This window comes from Carassius carassius, chromosome 40 (genome assembly GCF_963082965.1).
Source record: "Carassius carassius chromosome 40, fCarCar2.1, whole genome shotgun sequence".
Lineage (NCBI taxonomy): Eukaryota > Metazoa > Chordata > Actinopteri > Cypriniformes > Cyprinidae > Carassius > Carassius carassius.
In genome coordinates, this window is record NC_081794.1 from 6,131,070 (window position 1) to 6,150,007 (window position 18,938).

At 37.1% G+C, this 18,938-nt stretch overlaps 1 protein-coding gene across 1 annotated transcript in view; it reads left to right on the forward strand.

The window, feature by feature from the left end:
• LOC132122026 (AT-rich interactive domain-containing protein 5B-like) overlaps nt 1–18,734 on the forward strand; it is a 110,077-nt gene extending 91,343 nt beyond the window's left edge. The window contains exons 9-10 of the mRNA XM_059531860.1: nt 1,804–1,993; nt 16,051–18,734. Of these exons, the coding sequence (XP_059387843.1) occupies nt 1,804–1,993; nt 16,051–18,132 (2,272 nt within the window). The 3' untranslated portion in view covers nt 18,133–18,734. The remainder of the gene's footprint in view (nt 1–1,803; nt 1,994–16,050) is intronic.
• Nucleotides 18,735–18,938: the final 204 nt, after the last annotated feature.

Genomic DNA, 18,938 nt, shown 5'->3' on the forward strand with positions numbered 1-18,938 from the left:
TTTATTTTACAAATGAAATGCATACATTTGATGCATGAAAGAACTGGTTACAGTGAGATCAGTAATGTGTACTGTATTTAGAAAACTGTATTTTCAAATGTGGCATTACACATTTTAAATGTATTTATTTTATTTTTATAAACCATGGCAATCAAAATAAAGAGTGATGTAAAAAAAACAATTAATTATTGTGTGAAAATTGTTTTTTTTAAATTACCACCTTTCCTAAATTGAGATGCCATTTTCACCCTAACCCTAATTTTTGTCTGTTTGATAATTTAAGTTAGCAACAGTGTCAGTGAAGAGCATTCTTGGCACAAGTAAATATTGTGCAAAATTAGCAAATGAATATTTATATTTTAATTCTAGCAATTTAATATAAGTCTAAGTTAGAATGGCAAATTAACAATTTTTTTTAAATGGCATTAAAGTATATAATAATGTAATTTCTATCACGTTGAATGGGGATTTTAAAAACTTAAGTTAAAAATAATCTAGTGAGTTTATATGATCATATGAATCATATGGTCATATGAAGTTGGTAAAAAGTATTAGTATTTGGTATGTGTTTATGCAGTTTAAGGTTAAAAAATACATTATTTTCCACATAATGTACACTGTTGTTGCTCCTCTATGCCCCACCTTTCTGAAACGTGTTGATTTTTACAAAGCTCATCGTTCTGAAAACCGTGTTGTATGCCGATTGGCCAGCTATTCAGTGCTTTGTGTTTGACTGAAGTGATGCTGTGTGTACTGGTGTGACGAGATAAAAACAATAAAACCCATTACAAACGAGGCATTTGTTGTATCCAGTAGGGAAATAATTACTAATTATAATGACTTTGTGTTGCATATCGCTTCACGTAAACATAAAACCATGTCTGCATTTGTGATCAGAGAAAGGACAAACAACAAGCACGACTCTTCACTGCTCAAAACTCGCATTTGAATAGTCAGTGGCTAATTCTTTAAATATAAAAAAAATACTTACAAGCTGTGAGTGAGAAGCGCCAGACTGTCCTTGCAAAGTTGGAACTGCCCAACTTTATAGAAACAGCCTTTGTGCCACAGCCGGCATTGTAGGCTTCTCTCCCAGGAAACAGTCCTCCATAAAATGCGCTGCGCACATCTGAATATCTGGGTTGAACTGTTCTGGAACAGTGTTGTAAATACAACTTAACCACTGATTTCTAGTTGTGTCCTCTTTTGGAAGGCCAAACAAAGTAGTTTCGCTTTCACAATGAAACGGCATCTCCACAACATGGCGGCAACAATACTACAGCAAGAATCAAAGTTACGCCTTATTTCTATGCGTGACAATTTGTGTGGTGCTATGCAAATCTTCCCACACAGTGACATAGACATGTGGGGGCGTGTTTTAAACAAGGCATTTTAGGAGGGCGTGAACAAGTCTAAACCTTTATAAAGAATATCTCTTTGGGTTTGAGACTTAATCTGTGATCAAACAGCTTGTAACACTCCAAAAAGAAAGGACATTTTGAGAGCATATTTTTTACAAGCCCCTAGGGTTCAAATTATTTATATGAAAAAACAGTCATCTATTGTGAACAAAAACCACATTTACTGTAACATCAGTTCACAGGAAAGAGAGGTTTCTTGTTGTTTCATGAGTCATTTTCAGTTTATCTAGGATAACAGAAAAAGCCTTCAGGAAACAAGGATATCAGTTATTATTATTAACAGCTGAGGAAGAAGGCAGGAATGTTTAAAGTAATAGAAGTGCAAACAGATGATGAATCAGTCTGATTCTGCTAACCTGTATCACTTCCTCCTTTTCCTCAGGCTCATTCTACCCTATGAGAGATTTACTAAAGGAGAGGAAGACAAACCCCTTCCAGCCGTCAAACCCCGCAAACAAGAGGGAAGTGCTCAGGAGGGCATTGTAAAAACAAAGATGCCTGCCATGAAGCGGCCAAAGGATGAACAAAAACCTCTGAGTGATAAAGACGCCTCAGCTACAGTACCAGAGCCGGTCAGTCTTTCATTGTGTCCTTGTAGCCTGTTTAGATGCAGAACAAACATTAACAGTGCCAAGCACATCAATAGCAGAACTGTATGTCAGAACTAGTAGCACCAAAATTGGCTTTAGATGCATTACCCATTTGGAATAACTTAGATTTGTTTTTTGTTTTTGGAAAGAAGTCTCTTATGCTCTTCAAGACTTAACAAAAACAGTAATACTGTGAAATATTATTACAGTACAAAATAACTGTTTTGTATTATAATATTAGAATTTGTGTGTGTGTATATATATATTCCTCTGATTGCAAAGCTGAATTTTCAGCATCAACACTCTATCTATTATCAAATGATATTGGCTCTCAATTATTATTAATGGTTATTGTTATTGTTGTTATTATTATTATCAATGTTGGAATATTAATCTTGGCTTAATATAAAAAAAAAAAAAAAAAAAAAAAAAAAAGTGCCATCCTGGCTGAAAATAGTTTTTCTTTTTTTTACTCCATACTTTTGAATGGTAGTGTATAATAGTTTCCACAAAATATTAAACAGCAAAACTGTCTTCAACATTAATAATAAGCATGATTTCTGAAGTATCATGTGACACTGAAGATTGTAGTAATAAAACTGAAAATTCAACCATTTAAAATATATATTAAAATGGAAAAAAGTTTTTCACACTATTGCTGTTATATATTTTGATCAAATAAATGTCTTGGGGAGCAGAAGAACTTTTCAAAAACATTACAAAATAATTATTTCAAACTTTTCACAAGTGGTGTGTATTCCTGTCCAGTGTGCATAATTTCTTAAGACTATCATAGAGTTGAGTGCAGAAAATGCAGAATAATAATACAGATACAGTAAGTGTCCGGTCCCTAAAAAATTGGCTGGAAGAACAACCATGACAGACCACTTCAGGCAGGGTGCCTTTCTTCTTCTCAACAAATAAGCTGTCACAGACGTGTGAGAATAGCACTGTCAGGAGCAGCTGGTTTTAACATATTTATTTGGGCCGATTCGGAAGCTCTGACCGCTGCAGTACAGCATGGAAATCACATGCTATTTGTCTGTCTGACTGACTGCAGGTGATTTATAAGCTGTGTCCAATTCTGTTATTTTCTGTGAATCTCTGGACTGCAGGTTTCCCCCAGTTCCATTTTCCATAAGCTCCCTTTGAGTTTTGTTCACAAATCAATTTGAAAGAGATGAATTGTGGAGGAAATCATGACAGTGCTCTCTCTCTCTCTCTCTTTCTTTTATTCTTTTAATCGACAAGACATTTTGTCCACAGAGCAGCTGCGGTGGAAATGTTTACCCATCACGTCTTAGAAACCAAAATGCAATGGGGCAGTGCATGCTGCAGTTCTTATAGAAACTTTGCACTTATTTTTATCCCTAAAAGTCAATAAATCTATGGTGATTTGCAAATGTCTCTCCAGTTAAGCATAAATATGAAAAAAGGAGAGCAATGCTGTGGAAGGGAATTAAAATTGAGTTATTATTTTCACATGAATAAGCAAATGATTACAGAGAAGATGAAAGGGCTGTTTGAAAATTTCTCTCGAATTGTCAAATGTAGACACATTTCAGAGCCGTTAAGCGGTCTGTATTCATTTCCACAGCACATGAAATGAGTAATAGGTTATGGTGTGCAAACAAAAAGGCCTGTTGTAGGTTCTTTTCCAGCTGCATGCCTAGCTCATCTGTCTGGTATGTTGTGTAATTTGAAAGGCCTCTCCAGATAATTGATTGTACATTGTACAAGGCAGAAAATGAAAATGGAACACTCTGTTTGAAGCAGAGCCGATATGACAAGACTGGAGCGCCGAAAAGAGGAAAATAAAACACTTAAAGTAGAGTTATAGATCTCAGAGAGGAAATTTGGAGAGAGAGAGCTGCTGGGAGTTGTCTTGGGGGCCCGGCATGTTAGTGGAGTATAATCAGGGCATGTACAGATACAGACGTGCTGCTCTGCTAAGAACCAGAGCATTGTAAACGCTGTTAGATCAAGCTTTCCTCAGGTACCAAATACAATCAATGCTTTTGAATGACGTGCACTGAGCCAATGGGAGGTCATGTCGCGTTACAGCTGGCTAATTTTGTCTGCTAGTCACTGGCTGCTTGGGGCCCTAAGACATTCCTGTTAACTTGTTGATAGAGAGAACGACACCGCAGGTTAAAGACCTGCATTCACAGGATGGGGAATTGATGGGAAAATGGGGGGAAATATCATTATGTAATAAATGTTTTTCTCGAATACTGTTACGGCCCATAACCATTTCAAGGCTCGTGAATTCAAAGGACAAAGGCCAAACATATAAAAAAAAGAATCACAACCCCTGATGTGAGTTCCAAGACGTCTCTATTTAATTAACAGAATTCAAATCAAACATTCACAAATAAGATTTATTAAAAAAAACAATCTAATGGATCATAAGGAAAACAATCAGCTCACAGGTATGGAAGTTAAGAAAACAGTCCCCTAACTACACCTGTTCTTGGAATAAAGTTCTTACCTGACTACCGAAATAAAAATAAAAACAGGCGTCTTCCGGACATCTGCTTCCCTCGCTCAGTTCTTACTAAATAAACAAACGTGAACTAATAAATAAATACACACACTACCCGCTACTGAGAAGTAAGAAATATACCAAAGATCAAAACACAAATTTATACGTTAAACCTAATCTTAACATAAAACAAACAAAACCGCCTCCAAGAGGCGATGAGAGACGCTGGAGAATGGGAAACGGAGCAACAGAGAGAGAGAGAAGGCCATTTCCGTCTCGGAGCCTTTTATCCGGTATCCCCGATCGATGACGTCACATGATTCTCACAGTAAGAGTCCCTTGACAACGCCACCTACGGACTATAAATAAATAATCACACAGGTACACATAACAAATACACATTGGCCACATTTAATGGCACCGTATTATTCAATGCTTTTTGAAACCTCCATTTGCCAGTTTAACAGCTCATTTCTCCTATAATCCCTGATCCCTGGTTAGAGAACACCTGATAAGAGATCAGAGACCATATCTTCATCCAGAATCTCTCCAGATCCTTCAGATTCCTAGCTTCTTCTCTTCAGTTCACTCCTCTCATTTTCTGTAGGGTTCAGGTCAGAGGACTGGAATGGCCATAGCAGAAGCCTGGTTTTGTGCTCAGTGACCCATTTTTGTAGTTTGAGGTTTGTGTTTGGATTATTGTACGGTTGGAAGATCCAAACATGGCCCATTATAAAATTTCCAACAGAGTCAGTCCCTTTTAAATTTTTTTATCTGTTGGTATTTGATAGAATCCATGATGCCATGTATCTAAACAAGATGTCCAGGACCTCCAGCAGAAATATAGGGCCACAACATCAAAAATACAGCAGTATATTTCATGGTACACATGGGGTGTTTTTTTCCCTGTGACAACCAAACCCATCTTGAGTGTTTGCTGCTAAAAAGCTAATTTTTTAGTTTCATCTGACCATAAAAGCCAGTCCCGTTTGAAGTTCCTGTCGTGTCTGATAAATGAATAAGCTGGGGATTGTTTTTGGATGAGTTAGGAGAATTTTTCTTGAAACCCTCCCAAACAACATGTAGGTGGTGTTTGACAATTTCTTTAAGGTTTTCTGACCCCGAGACTCAACTATTTTCTGCAGTTCTCCAGCTGTGATCCTGGAAGAGTCACTCAATCTCTCCTTCTTACCGTGGATTAGGACGATACAGACACACGTCCTCTTGCAGGCAGATTCTTAACATTTTATGTTGATTGGAAGCCCTTAATTGCCCTGATGGTGGAAATGGGAATTGTCACTGCTCTAACTCTTTTCTTTTAGCCACTTCACTAATTCACTAATTTGTGAAGCTCAATTATCTTTTGCTGCACATCAGAAATATATTCTTTGGTTTTTCTCATTGTGATGGATGATTAAGGAAATTTGTTTTCCCTCCTATTTATATTTCTTTTATCCATGCCTGGATAATTTCATGTTCATAATCACCCTGAAGTGCTTAAAATTGTAAATATGAATGGGAATATACTTCAGATATTTTACTCATAAGAGTTTCTTGTTATTATCCAATGAAATGTTAGCTTTTTGTGATTCTTTTTTTTTTTTTTTTTTTATAAAAGTAACAATGCAGATAAATTTTTACAGCCGCCTTTGCTCATATTTACCAAGGGATATTTACCAAGGGATATTTTTGGCCATGACTGTAAATACTTATTATAGTTACTATTATTATAGTAAAACTATAGTTCTTACTTTAAATATTAACAAATAAAACTGAACATTAAAGAACTTCAACTTATTTTATTTCAACTAGGTGCCAAAGCAACATTTCCTTAAGTTTAAATTGATGTAATTAAAATAACTAAAACTAAAACTAAAACTGAAAAAAAAAGCCTTTCTGCATCCCACCCCTCCTCTCTCTCCCACTTCACTTCCTGTCAATTTGGATCTGTCCTGTTACAATAAAGATAAAAAAAAATGCATCTTAAAAAATGAAAAATACATAGAAAAATATGAACTAATCTGAAATATATATATTTTTAAAGTAGTAAATCAATAATATAGCCAGGGGTGCACATATTTTTTTCCAGTCTGGTTCTCATAAGATAACTTGGAGATTTGGTTTGGTCCTCACACTGCATATAGTGTGACTCATTAAATAATAAAACTATAAAATAAAACTATAAAAAAGGTATTAATAATAGTCATCTATTGTGAACAAAAACCACATTTACTGTAACATCAGTTCACAGGAAAGAGAGGTTTCTTGTTGTTTCATGAGTCAGTTTCAGTTGATCTAGGATAACAGATAAAGCCTTCAGGAAACAAGGATATCAGTTATTATTATTAACAGCTGAGGAAGAAGGCAGGAATGTTTAAAGTAATAGAAGTGCAAACAGATGATGAATCAGTCTGATTCTGCTAACCTGTATAGTTATAATATTATTGCACTTTATTTATTTAGTTTTTTAAATAAAATAATAAACTAAATAATAATGTGTGTTAATACTATTTAAAATTAAAAGATAGGCCTATTATTAAATACAAACAATTATTTTACAGTAAACTTAAAAATAAAATGCTAATATTTACTGCTACTTTCTTTGTTTGACTCTTTAATAAGATTAATTTTATATATTCCCCAATTGTAAGTCGCTTTGGATAAAAGCATCTAAAAAAAGGTAAATAAAAGAGTTTAATATATCTGTATGAGGGGCCATGCAAGACTTAATTCATTCTGGCACTCTTACGCACTTACATTCTCCTTTCACATACATATATTCTTGCTTTCACACACTTACATTCTCCTTTCAGATACATATATTTTTTCTTTCGCACACTTTCATTCTTCTTACACATGCATACATTTCTACTCTTACACACACTTACATTCTCCTTTCATATGCATATATTTTTGCTTTCACGCACACATACATTCTCCTTACAAATACATATATTTTTGCTTTCAAACTCATACATTCTCCTTATACATATATTTCTACTCTCACACACATACATTCTCCTTTCACATACATATACACACACATACATATATAGATGTATGTAAGAGAAGAATGTATGTATGTGCGAGAGAGAGTATAGTGGAAACGGAAGGCGTTTAGTTGAAACGGAAGGAGTATAGTGGAAACGGAAGGCGTTTAGTTGAAACAGAAGGAGTATAGTGGAAACAGAAGGCGTTTAGTTGAAACGGAAGGAGTATAGTGGAAACGGAAGGCGTTTAGTTGAAACGGAAGGAGTATAGTGGAAATGGAAGGCGTTTAGTTGAAATGGAAGGAGTATAGTGGAAACGGAAGGCGTTTAGTTGAAACGGAAGGAGTATAGTGGAAACGGAAGGCGTTTAGTTGAAATGGAAGGAGTATAGTGGAAACGGAAGGCGTTTAGTTGAAACGGAAGGAGTATAGTGGAAACGGAAGGCGTTTAGTTGAAATGGAAGGAGTATAGTGGAAACGGAAGGCGTTTAGTTGAAATGGAAGGAGTATAGTGGAAACGGAAGGCGTTTAGTTGAAACGGAAGGAGTATAGTGGAAACGGAAGGCGTTTAGTTGAAATGGAAGGAGTATAGTGGAAACGGAAGGCGTTTAGTTGAAACGGAAGGAGTATAGTGGAAACGGAAGGCGTTTAGTTGAAATGGAAGGAGTATAGTGGAAACGGAAGGCGTTTAGTTGAAACGGAAGGAGTATAGTGGAAACGGAAGGTGTTTAGTTGAAACGGAAGGAGTATAGTGGAAATGTATTATAAGCGTCCAAGGTTTTTTTTTTTTTTTCATTTAATTTAGGAAGTGAATAAAGTGGGAGGTTGCAAGTTAGGGACAGCGATATCTTTATATTATTTAAATAACTCAAGACTCATTGCGGTTTATTTATTTTTAGATTTTCATTTACTTATTTAATTATTCTTTTTTCAATTGCTGCTCTGCGTGCAGCAATAACTCAGTGCTAGAATAGTGATCTATAAGCGCCACCTGTTGTCAGAGATTGAATTATCATTTTCATCAGAATCAGAAAGAGCTTTATTGCCAAGTGTTTACACACAGAAGAAATTTCGTCAGGAGCTTCCAGTACAGAAATTACAAACATAGTGCAGACACACATATAATTAAGGAAATAAAACTAATAATAATAATGAAAAATTAATTCAGCCAATCTGATGTTTTTGTTTTGTGCACTTGCTTCATGTTGCATATATTTTTTTGTTTGTTTGTTTGTTTGCTCAAGGTTAGTTTGGCCAGTAACAGAGCAAAATAAACATTTAATAAATGTAAAAAAAAAAAAAAAAAAAAAAAAGAACTAAATAAATTGGCAACGAGAATGGGAATCGGCTCATTTGATTGTAAAATAAATAAAATCCTGATCAGTGCATCCTTAACTGGAATAGTTAGGACTACCTGAAAGACCTGAAAAAGCATGGTTTATTTCAGATTTATCTTTGAACTATTGTACCTATTTGTGCAAAGTGGTTATTATTTATTACAATACAATGTTAAAGTCAACAATGAAAACAATCTTATTGATTGATTGATTGATTGTGGCAAGTCCTGTAAAAATTTTGCCAGGGCAAGTAAAGAAAAAATTAAACCACTGGCCGAACCGGACCAGTAGAAAATGTCTTTAGCATTAAGCCCTGTTAATACGATCAAAATCAGTGTCTTAGAACTTGTACACAGATCTGTAGAACACGTAGGTTACATAATGATTTGTTAAAAATAAAAACTTAAAATATGTACTTGAAAAGAAAACATATTTTTACAGCGCATTTTTAATTTTGGTCACGCATGCAGACCAGGGGACCACTTATGTGCACCCCTGAATATAACACTGACGATGTGTAGCATTCAATTAAGTATTGTAGAAAAATGATCATGAATCATGATGACAATAACGCATTCAGAGTCTGACATAATACACAGAGACAGGTCTATTAGGCTTCATTTACACTACAAGACCTTATGATATATAGATCCTGTATTGGACACACATCTGATTTTTATTCTATAAAATAGTGCTCAAAAGGTGTCAGATAGTAGATGAAGGCAATCATGCTACTTTTAAGCCTGCAAAAACAATTTGAGACAAATTTGTCTCTACACTGCATAATGTTTTGTATGAACGTGATTATTCACGTGTAGTTGCACATTCATCTGGGTTGAGTGAGGAAATGGAGTGAAAGAGATGAGCCAGCCTTTTATTTGACACCAGCTGATGTCAAACATCTGTGCATCTCTTCCTCCAACACTGATAATTAATGGATGGGTGGTGCATGCCTCTCCTCTGCACCGTTATCACCACTCTGAAGTTCCGGAAAGCATCTGCTCATTAGAGACATGTGAAGTTTGTCCAAAGTGCAAAACTTGCATCATGCTCATGCTTATCCAATCATCCTGACACTGTTTTCTACTCTCATTTAAAAATACTGCATTTAGAGGATTTTAGCATAGATTTGTTCAGCTGTGAAATGATGCAAAGTTTACACAACCTCATCTTTTATTTCATTTGTGTTAAAGAAAACAGAGATTTGTGTTGCAGAAGCATTGAGGTATCAGCTTTAAACCTGCAACTCAGCTCATGGTGTGAGTAAGCGCAAGGTCATCTGTTGATGCACACAACTTGCGCCTCTCTTGAAAAATACTTTGATGTTGGCCATTAGCATGTAGATGATCTCACAGCATTCTTCAGCTAGTTTGTGTGTAGGGTTTCTCCTTATAAGGGAGACTTGTAAGGAACAAGAAACCTGTAGCATGAATTCTTATAAGGGAAAACTACTAACCATTCCTAACACCGTGTCTACACCGAATGCAAGTGGCGTGACAAAATACTATAGAACCACTGATCTATAAAAGAGATTCATTATATAAAGATCAGTCAATAGAACTCGTTATGGGGTGCACGATAAATATCAGCCAATAATTAATTAATTATTAACCATTGTTAACCCTCAACCCTAACCCTTTAATGTTTAATAACTTTTGAATCGCTAATCCGTGATTACGTCATCATATTTTGACAACATTGATTCGTCAGAAGAAACCAATGCATTTTGTTCCTCTGAGCCAAACAGTAACGATTGTTGATGCTTAGTCCCACCCCCTTGCACAGATTGGTTCAAACTGTCCCACATTTAACCAATAAACATAGGTTTTCGTCTTTTGAACTAATATTTAACATATTTCTTTAGAATTATGAACGAACACAAAGTGAAAGTAAAGCCTGTCATGCCTGCATGAATACAAACAGAAAATAATACATTTGCATGAGAAAACTCTCTGAAAAAGCACAGAAAAACACAAGACAGAGTACTTTGACATAAAACATATCAAAAACAAGGATGAAACATTGGTAAATATCTGATAAAGCACTGGAATTTATGTCTTATGTGTCGCTAGGCGATGTCCTGGTAAAATCGATTCTGACGCAGATCACACCCAGAGGATCAATCATTTATACTATGTATATTATGTATATAAGGTAAATAATTCTTAAATAGTTCATAAAGATAATTTGCACTATTATTTCTGTTGCACTCTGAATATTACTCATTCATTTTGTGTGTAGTTTGTGAATCAATTGCACTGTTTGTATTGTTGCAGAAGACAATTTGTGCAATAGTTTTTACTACTTGCTGCACAGTTTGTGCTTATTGTTCAAAATATATTTCTCTGAAGAAAAAAAAACTGTTTTGTTTTTATGTAACTATTTAAAAAAAAAATTCTCTTTTACATTTCTTTTACGTCTCTATTATTAATAAATGAAATAGGCCTGTTTTTCACTTAAAAGCGCTGATAACAATATTGTAATAAATGGCTATAACTTGCTTGGGGAATGTTATATGTAAACAATATTTTATTTGGAAGTGTAAAACACCCAGATACAACTTTCCAAAGAAAAATATCCAAACTTAAGGAGTTTCTGTTTCAGTACACAGTAAAAAACACCCAATTGTTGCTTGCGTTCTTCTTAAAATTCTGTAATTTCATGAATTCTTAGAGAAAACAAAAATAAAATTGAGACTTTAAATTAATTAAACTTATATTTTAAGTTCTCCTGTTTATAATGATATATGACACTTGATGCTGACTGCTAGAATAGGTCTGAAAAACAAAGAAAAGTGCAGGTGTGTAAGGCACCCCAAAAATGTTCTAGGTCTTTAAGGGTTAACTGACAAGCTGCGCAAATTCACATTCATTATCAGCATGGGTTTGTCAGTTAACAACGGCTCTGTGTATTAAATGCTACTCTATGTGAAATCACCCATGTAATTTTACCGCTTATTAGAGAACCGGCTTTACTGACAAGATGAGGATTATTGATTAATTAATTATTAATTAGTTATTAATTTAGTTGGAAATATGTGTGTAACGGTAAATTGATCGGTTCTTAAAGTGACAGCAGGCTATTTTCCTGCTGCGACTGTGTGCTTAATATTAAACAAAAGACAAATTCAAAATCACACACTGCTCTTTAGAGAAGGATTTTTGTAGCTTTAATAACAAACAAAAAAGTTTAATTCTAACAATGAAGACTGCTGTTTTATTTTAAATTTGATTATTAATTTCTGTAGTAGGCTATAAACTGCTTGAGAGTTGCATAAAAAAAAATCTCATTTGTATTTTTTAATTCTATAGTACTTGTCTTTTGCTTTTTTATTACTGATAGTTTAATTATTTTCTTTTTGTTTGTTTGTTTGAAATTCCGCTGGTCTCTACAATGTAGATGTGAATGCTGGAACCACAAGCAGGTTCTGTCTTAGTAAGGTTGAGCTGCAGGTGATGGTCCTTCATCCAGCTAAAAATGTCTCTCAGACAGGCTGCAATGCGAACAGCTACCGTCAGATCATCTGGTCGGAATAAGTAAAGTTGAGTGTCATCAGCATAGCAATGATAAGAAAAGCCATGCTTCTGAATGACAGATCCTAATGACGTTATATAGATGGAGAAGAGAAGTGGTCCAAGCACTGAGCCTTAAGGAACCCCAGTAGCAAGAAGCTGTAACTTAGAAACCTCACCTCACCAAGACACCCTGAAGGACCTACCTGAGAGGTAGGACTTGAACCACAGGAGTGTGGTTCCAGAGATGCCCATCATTCTAAGGGTGGACAGGAGAATCTGGTGGTTAACTGTCAAACGCAGCAGACAGATCCAGCAAGATGAGTACTGAGGAATTGCAAGCTGCTCTTGCCAGTCGCAGGGCTTCATTAACCTGGAGCTAGGTAGTCTCAGTTGAGTGGCTGCTTCTGAAGCCAGATTGGTTGCCATACAGGAGGTTGTTCTGTACAAGAAACATAGAGAGTTGGTCACGACTCAGTCAAGTGTCTTTGCAATGAATGGAAGAAGGGATACCGGTCTGTAGTTTTCATTTAGAGACGTTTTTTTTTTTTATCCGAGCCTGCATAAATGCTGTGGGAAATGTACCAGAGTGAAGAGAGTTGTTAATGTGAGTAAGTGAAAGTATGGCTTAAGAAGAAATAGCTTAAAGGCGGTGAGTGGGGATAGGATCAAGTGGACTAGGAGTAGTATGATTGGAAAGGATAAGTTTAGAAACGTCCATCTCCGAGAGTGGCGAGGAGGAGAAGAGAGAGGGTGTGTATTAGTCTTTATGAAGTTATCATCAGTCTGCGGTCATTAGAGCTATATTGACAATACGCTTGATAAAAATAATAATAATAATAATAATAATAATAATAAAGACAAAAGAAACATCAATATCAAGAGTTACAGTGAGCATCTTGTGTGGCAACAAGCTGCTTTAAATACTATAGTGCATCTCATCCTCATTTTCTGAACCAGATTTGCCATGTCTTGCTGTGAGATGTTTCCCTGCTCTTCCACCAAAGCAAAGTTCTCAAACACATCTGGGGGGACATATGGTTACATGTGATTTGCCACTGCAAGGACAATCAGCTGTCCTTCCTGTCTCCCTGTAGCACTGTCTTAGGCATTTGGACAGTGGTTTATTGCCCTGACAATGTTTGCAGTCCTCATGCCTCCCTGCAGCAGGATTATGGCATGTTCATGCAGGTGATTAGGAAACCGAGGCATCTTTCTTCAGGTGTTTTTCAGAATCACTAGAAAGTAGGGATGTGAATCTTTGGGTAGACAGCGATTCAATTTGATTCACGATTCATAGGTTTTTGATTCGATTCAAGAACGATTTTTGCTAATTTAGAATGTTTAAATTTCCAAATGCAATAAGAGTTCACAATTAAAATTGATTTGATTCGATTATAACGATTCGATTCTGCATTCTTTAAGTACATTCACAAGATTATTTAAATACTTCCACTAAATTCTTTTAAAAGCTTAGTCAGGGGGCAAATTACACAGCAGCCTTTATGGTTGCAGATGATAGTTAAGATGATAGATTAATGATGCTGTGGAATGACATGGCATATGTAAAAATGTATGTAAGCCAAGATTTTAAAAAGGAATTATGAAGGAATTATTTTCTGATCATATAACTTTGAATTTGCTGTAAGAAATAAAATACACTGCTGGAAAATAATGAATCATTTGTAATCTATAATTTTTTTTTCTAATGACAATTTTATGATTGTTTTATATATTACAAACAATTTTTTACATTTTCTGCACAGAATAAGGTAGAAAATATATGTTATAGTTTCTCTACTGTGATAAATGATATGTCAATTAGCACTGCATTGTTCATTTATATATGTGTGTGTGTGTGTGTGTGTGTGTCTGCGCACATGTTTTTTTTTTTTTGGCTTAAGCAATTTTCTCATCAGTTTCCTATCAGCTGCGACATAAATGGAGTGTTTTTTATATTTTATACAAGTTTAATACTTTCATTTAAAATCTTACATTTTATCTACAAATTAAATTATAATAATGTTATTATACGTTATCAAATTAAATTATTTCACTGAAAAATACAACTACATTAAATAATATTATGAGATTTTTTTTAAATATAAGTGACCTAATATTATTGTATTTGCTTATTGAACTGTTTATAGAACTATTAAACAGTCGTAATGGTGAAAACATTGTGTGATTTTGCCTAACTAACTGTACTTTAAATACAAAAACTTTCCGTTTTGAATTTTTACCTCAGGATGCTGAGTTTCTTAGTGTTACGTGATTTGATTTCTGCTGGAGAGGCTGCGTGAGCCTCGCATCAACAGCGCAACCTTATATACTGTCAATAGATGCATTATAGCTATATCCACTATTCGCCACTTACTCTAAATGTAATAAAATCAGAATAATACTTGCATTTTGGTGTTTACATAGTTATTTTTGGTTACTGATGTTTTAATCATGTTACTTGTCTGACATTAATGTCAAGCCCTGTAGTCTACTGTATGTGCAGGGGTTCAGCCCCGGACGGTTCCAGCCCAATTTAAACCCTGGTTACATCCTTACTAGAAAGGTCTCTTTAATGTCCTAAGTTATTGTAACTGTTCAAGTTAAGTTTTTTCAAGTTCAGTTTTATATCTGGAGCACGTTTAAGCACAGAACAAGGCCGACCAAAGTGCTGCACAACAAACAGTAAAATGCAATAAAGAGAGTCAGTACACAAATTAAAACCATATAAGAGCTACACATTGCTACATATTAAAAGCCAAAGAGATCTGGAATTCAGATAGCGAGATAGAGATAGAGAGTTCAAACTCTTTGCAATGAAGATCTGTAAACGTATCTTTAAAATACATTAACCTGAAAATGTGAAGTTTCATTTTTGTCAGTTTCAGTAATTAAAAAATAAAATGCCAATTCAAAACATTGAATTCCATGTCTTTTAATATTGTATTACCTACCTGGGGCCACCTTATGTGACTTAAATGGATAGTTCACTCAAGAATGAAAATTCTGTCATTAATTGTTCACCCTCATGTTGTTCCAAACCTGTAAGACCTTCGTTAACACAAATTTAGATATTTCTGATGAAATCCGAGAGCTTTTTGACCCTGCATAGACAGGTAGCCTAGAAAGTAGTAAGGACATAGTTATAGTAATAATTCATGTAACATCAGTGGTTCGGCTGTATTGTTATGAAGCTACAAGAATACTTTTTGTGCCCAATGTCAAGGCACATTCACAAGTGTACCACGACGCATGCTTGAAGCTGTTGTTCTGATGTAGAACCCGAATACTCTTGTGAATGCACATCAAAGACTGACACGGAAGAGAATAAATTTTTGGGGGTTTTTTTTTCACACAAAAAAAGGATTCTCATTTGCTTCATAAAATTATGGTTAAACCACTGATGACACATGGACTATTTTAACAATGTCCTTGCTACCTTTCTGTACATTCAATCTTTCAGTTGCGTTCCTGGGTCAGAAAGCTCTCTTATTTCATCCAACATATCTTACTTTGTGTTCCAAAGATGAACGAAGAAGGTTTTTCAGGTTTGGCATTACATGAGGGTGAGTAATTAATGAAGGAATTTTCACTTTTGACCGAACTATCCCTTTAACTTATGTGTAGGTGTGATTGTTTTAGCATGAGAAGCAATTTATGCTTTTCCAGTTTCTTTGTGTAATTCCACCATTAAGTATGTTTCTGTGTATCTATAGGGGATGGAGGACACAGAACAGCTCCAGGAGATGCTGTTGGAGAAGCAGGATAGCCAGCAGTACCAGGCTCTAACCCAGATGGACAGAGAAGCAAAGAGTCCTATTTCTGAAGATGAAGGTGTACAACTAGTCATCAAGGATGAAGATCAACCTGTTCTCCATAACACATATGAGCATGCAAATGGGAAAGTGTTACCCTCACTTCCACAAGATTGTGCACCACTCAAATCAGAGGATTGTGACGTGTTTCCTGTTGCTACGATGCCGCTGCACCAAGGTCATCCTCTCCCCAACTCTCACACACCAGAGCAATGGCAGCATGGGATGCTGGAATACAAGGTGCCTTCAGGTGCCCTTGCAAATGTTGAACAGTCTAAGCCAAAAGAGTGCCAAAACCAGGTGGGAATGGTGCTGCCCACTCTAAAGCAGAAACCCCTCATATCTCCAGAAATCCCACCCGATAGGGCTGACCCCCCTAAAAAAGAGGAAACATGCTTCAGTTTTAATCCCCTCCTCTACCCTAGGGGTAATCCTGGCATCATGTCCCCATTAGCTAAGAAGAAGATGCTGTCCCAAGTCAGTGGAACAGGACTGCATAATAATTACCCATACGGACCACCACCTCCATTAGTCAGTAGGAGGTTGTCCGGCAGTGGTACAGAAGGGTCATCTTCTGGACAGGAGAGCTCCCAGGCTCCTTCCGCTGCAGAGACCAACATGGTGATCAAACGGCCATCAGTTATCCAGCATGCCCAAGGTTTCAAGTCCAGAGGTAGTGAGGACAGGAGGTCCTCAACAGAGGGCTCTCGGAAAGAGGGGTGTAATGAGGGAGAACCAATACCCCAGCCACAGCCTACCCTGATAAGAGAGCCATACCTTATAAGGGCTGAGCCCCATTCCAGCATGGAGAAATCGGCTGAGATGCCTCGTCCTGGCCAGGCTCCCAGCTTCCTGAGTGACTTTTATTCCTCACCTCACCTTCACAATCTAAGCCGACAAACCGAGCACCACCTGAGCAAGGAGCAGATAAGCAAGTACCTTAGCAGAGACATTTACCCTCGGGACTGTGAGACCGCCCAGGGCTTTCCCCCAAGCCAGCATCCTGACAATGTGGGTTTGAATTACAGTGCCCGGCTAAGTCAGAAAGAAAAGGGACCTCCTGCAGAAAGGGTAACAGAGGAGCAACCAACTGATTTGAGTCTCCCAAAATCCTCTCCACACAAACTGCCTCTTTCAACATCCTCTCTCTGTGGCATCCCACATCCCACAATAGAGCAGGACATTAAAAACTCCTCTCTCTTTCAAGCAGGCAACAGTCAGAATTCAAGCATAGACTACAATCCTAGGGCCTGTCGTGTTCCTCCTATGACCGTGTCCACATCTAAAAAGGTAACCGAATCTCACTCAAAGGTCATGGAGAAAGCACACAACAGCAGGGGAGAAGAGACCTTGGGTTACAAGATCGATGAGATGGCTCGGCCCATTCTGAGCTCCAAAAGCAGCCCGCAGAACATCTGCACTGCACGGCCACTGAAAAGGACCCTGGAGGATTTGGAAAACGCACTGTCGGAGAAAAAGATCCGGGCTGTGACACCCTTGCACTGCTCAAAACAAAGAGATGGTCCAGGGAAACCAAGGACACCGGAAGCTGACAGTGAGTCCATGAAGCTGGCAGAACCAACTCACACTTCACAAATCAGCAGTTACTCATTGGACGGCCACAAGATCCCCTGGCACTCCCACCTGTTCCAAGGGCTGTATCCAGGGACATTTGTATCTCAGGTCCAGGACATGTGTGATAGCTTGGGGTCCCATGTTACCCCAAGTTACTCCTATCCACTGCAGTACTTAAAGAACCAGGCTGTTCTGTCACCACTCATGCCACCCTTCGCTATTCATTCCTTAATGATGCAAAGACAGTTCTTGGCTGCCAATCCTGCTCACATTTACAGGCACCAAGTGGGCACCTCATACGGGGACATTCTGCACCCTGGCCTCTACCCCATGTCAGCCTTTCACCCTCAGCCAGCTTTCAGTCCCCCTCAACTCTCTTCAGTGCACCCCAGCACTAAACTTTCCTAGGTGACGTAGTCTGATATTCCCTGGCCCGGACCCGCCCAGCCCATGCTTAACTCAGACTTGATGCTCCCCAGAAAATCCCATCAAGCATGGTCACACAATGTATCCAGCGAATAGCAGTGTTTTATAAACGCTTTAACACGGGAGCAGTTATTTCTGTTATTTACCTTCTTGCCACTCACGTTTATGATTTGCACATTTCTTTGAACAGGGGCCAACTGGGCTGATCGTGGCTTGTTCTCACCGCACTGTTTGAAAGTGTCAGTTGGCTTGTTCGAAAACATGTTGCCTTGGCACAGGTGCCCAAGTGGAGATGGGCATGATGTTCACGGAGGCACCCAAAGGAAAGTCGAGTGACAAATCAGTGCAATGCGACAGTGCTATTTCACTCCATTCTGAGAGCTCTTTTATCTGAAACACTATGATACAATAATGCAAGAGCTGCCTGGGTAAATGTTGGACCTTTTCCAGTTTTTACTTTTGACTGTATGTTTTTGTTGCTGTTGTTATGTAACAGTGTGGTAGTTTTATATGTTTATTTTTCAATGCTACAAGGGTTATCACATTTGATAAAGACGCAAAAAAGAGACCCAAGTATTGCAGTTTGGAGTGTTACACAGTTACATGTAAATAAAACAAACTAAGCTTTCCTTGAAGGAATCTTAATTGTCAGTGATACAATGTGCTTCACAGGCTTCTTTGACCACTGTCTGTTGGCTCCCTTTCAGCTCCTCTCATGCTCAGCCAAACTCGCTCCTAATCAACAGAGCAGTGTGGAATGGGTTTTTTCAAATGTAGGACTGAGGTGC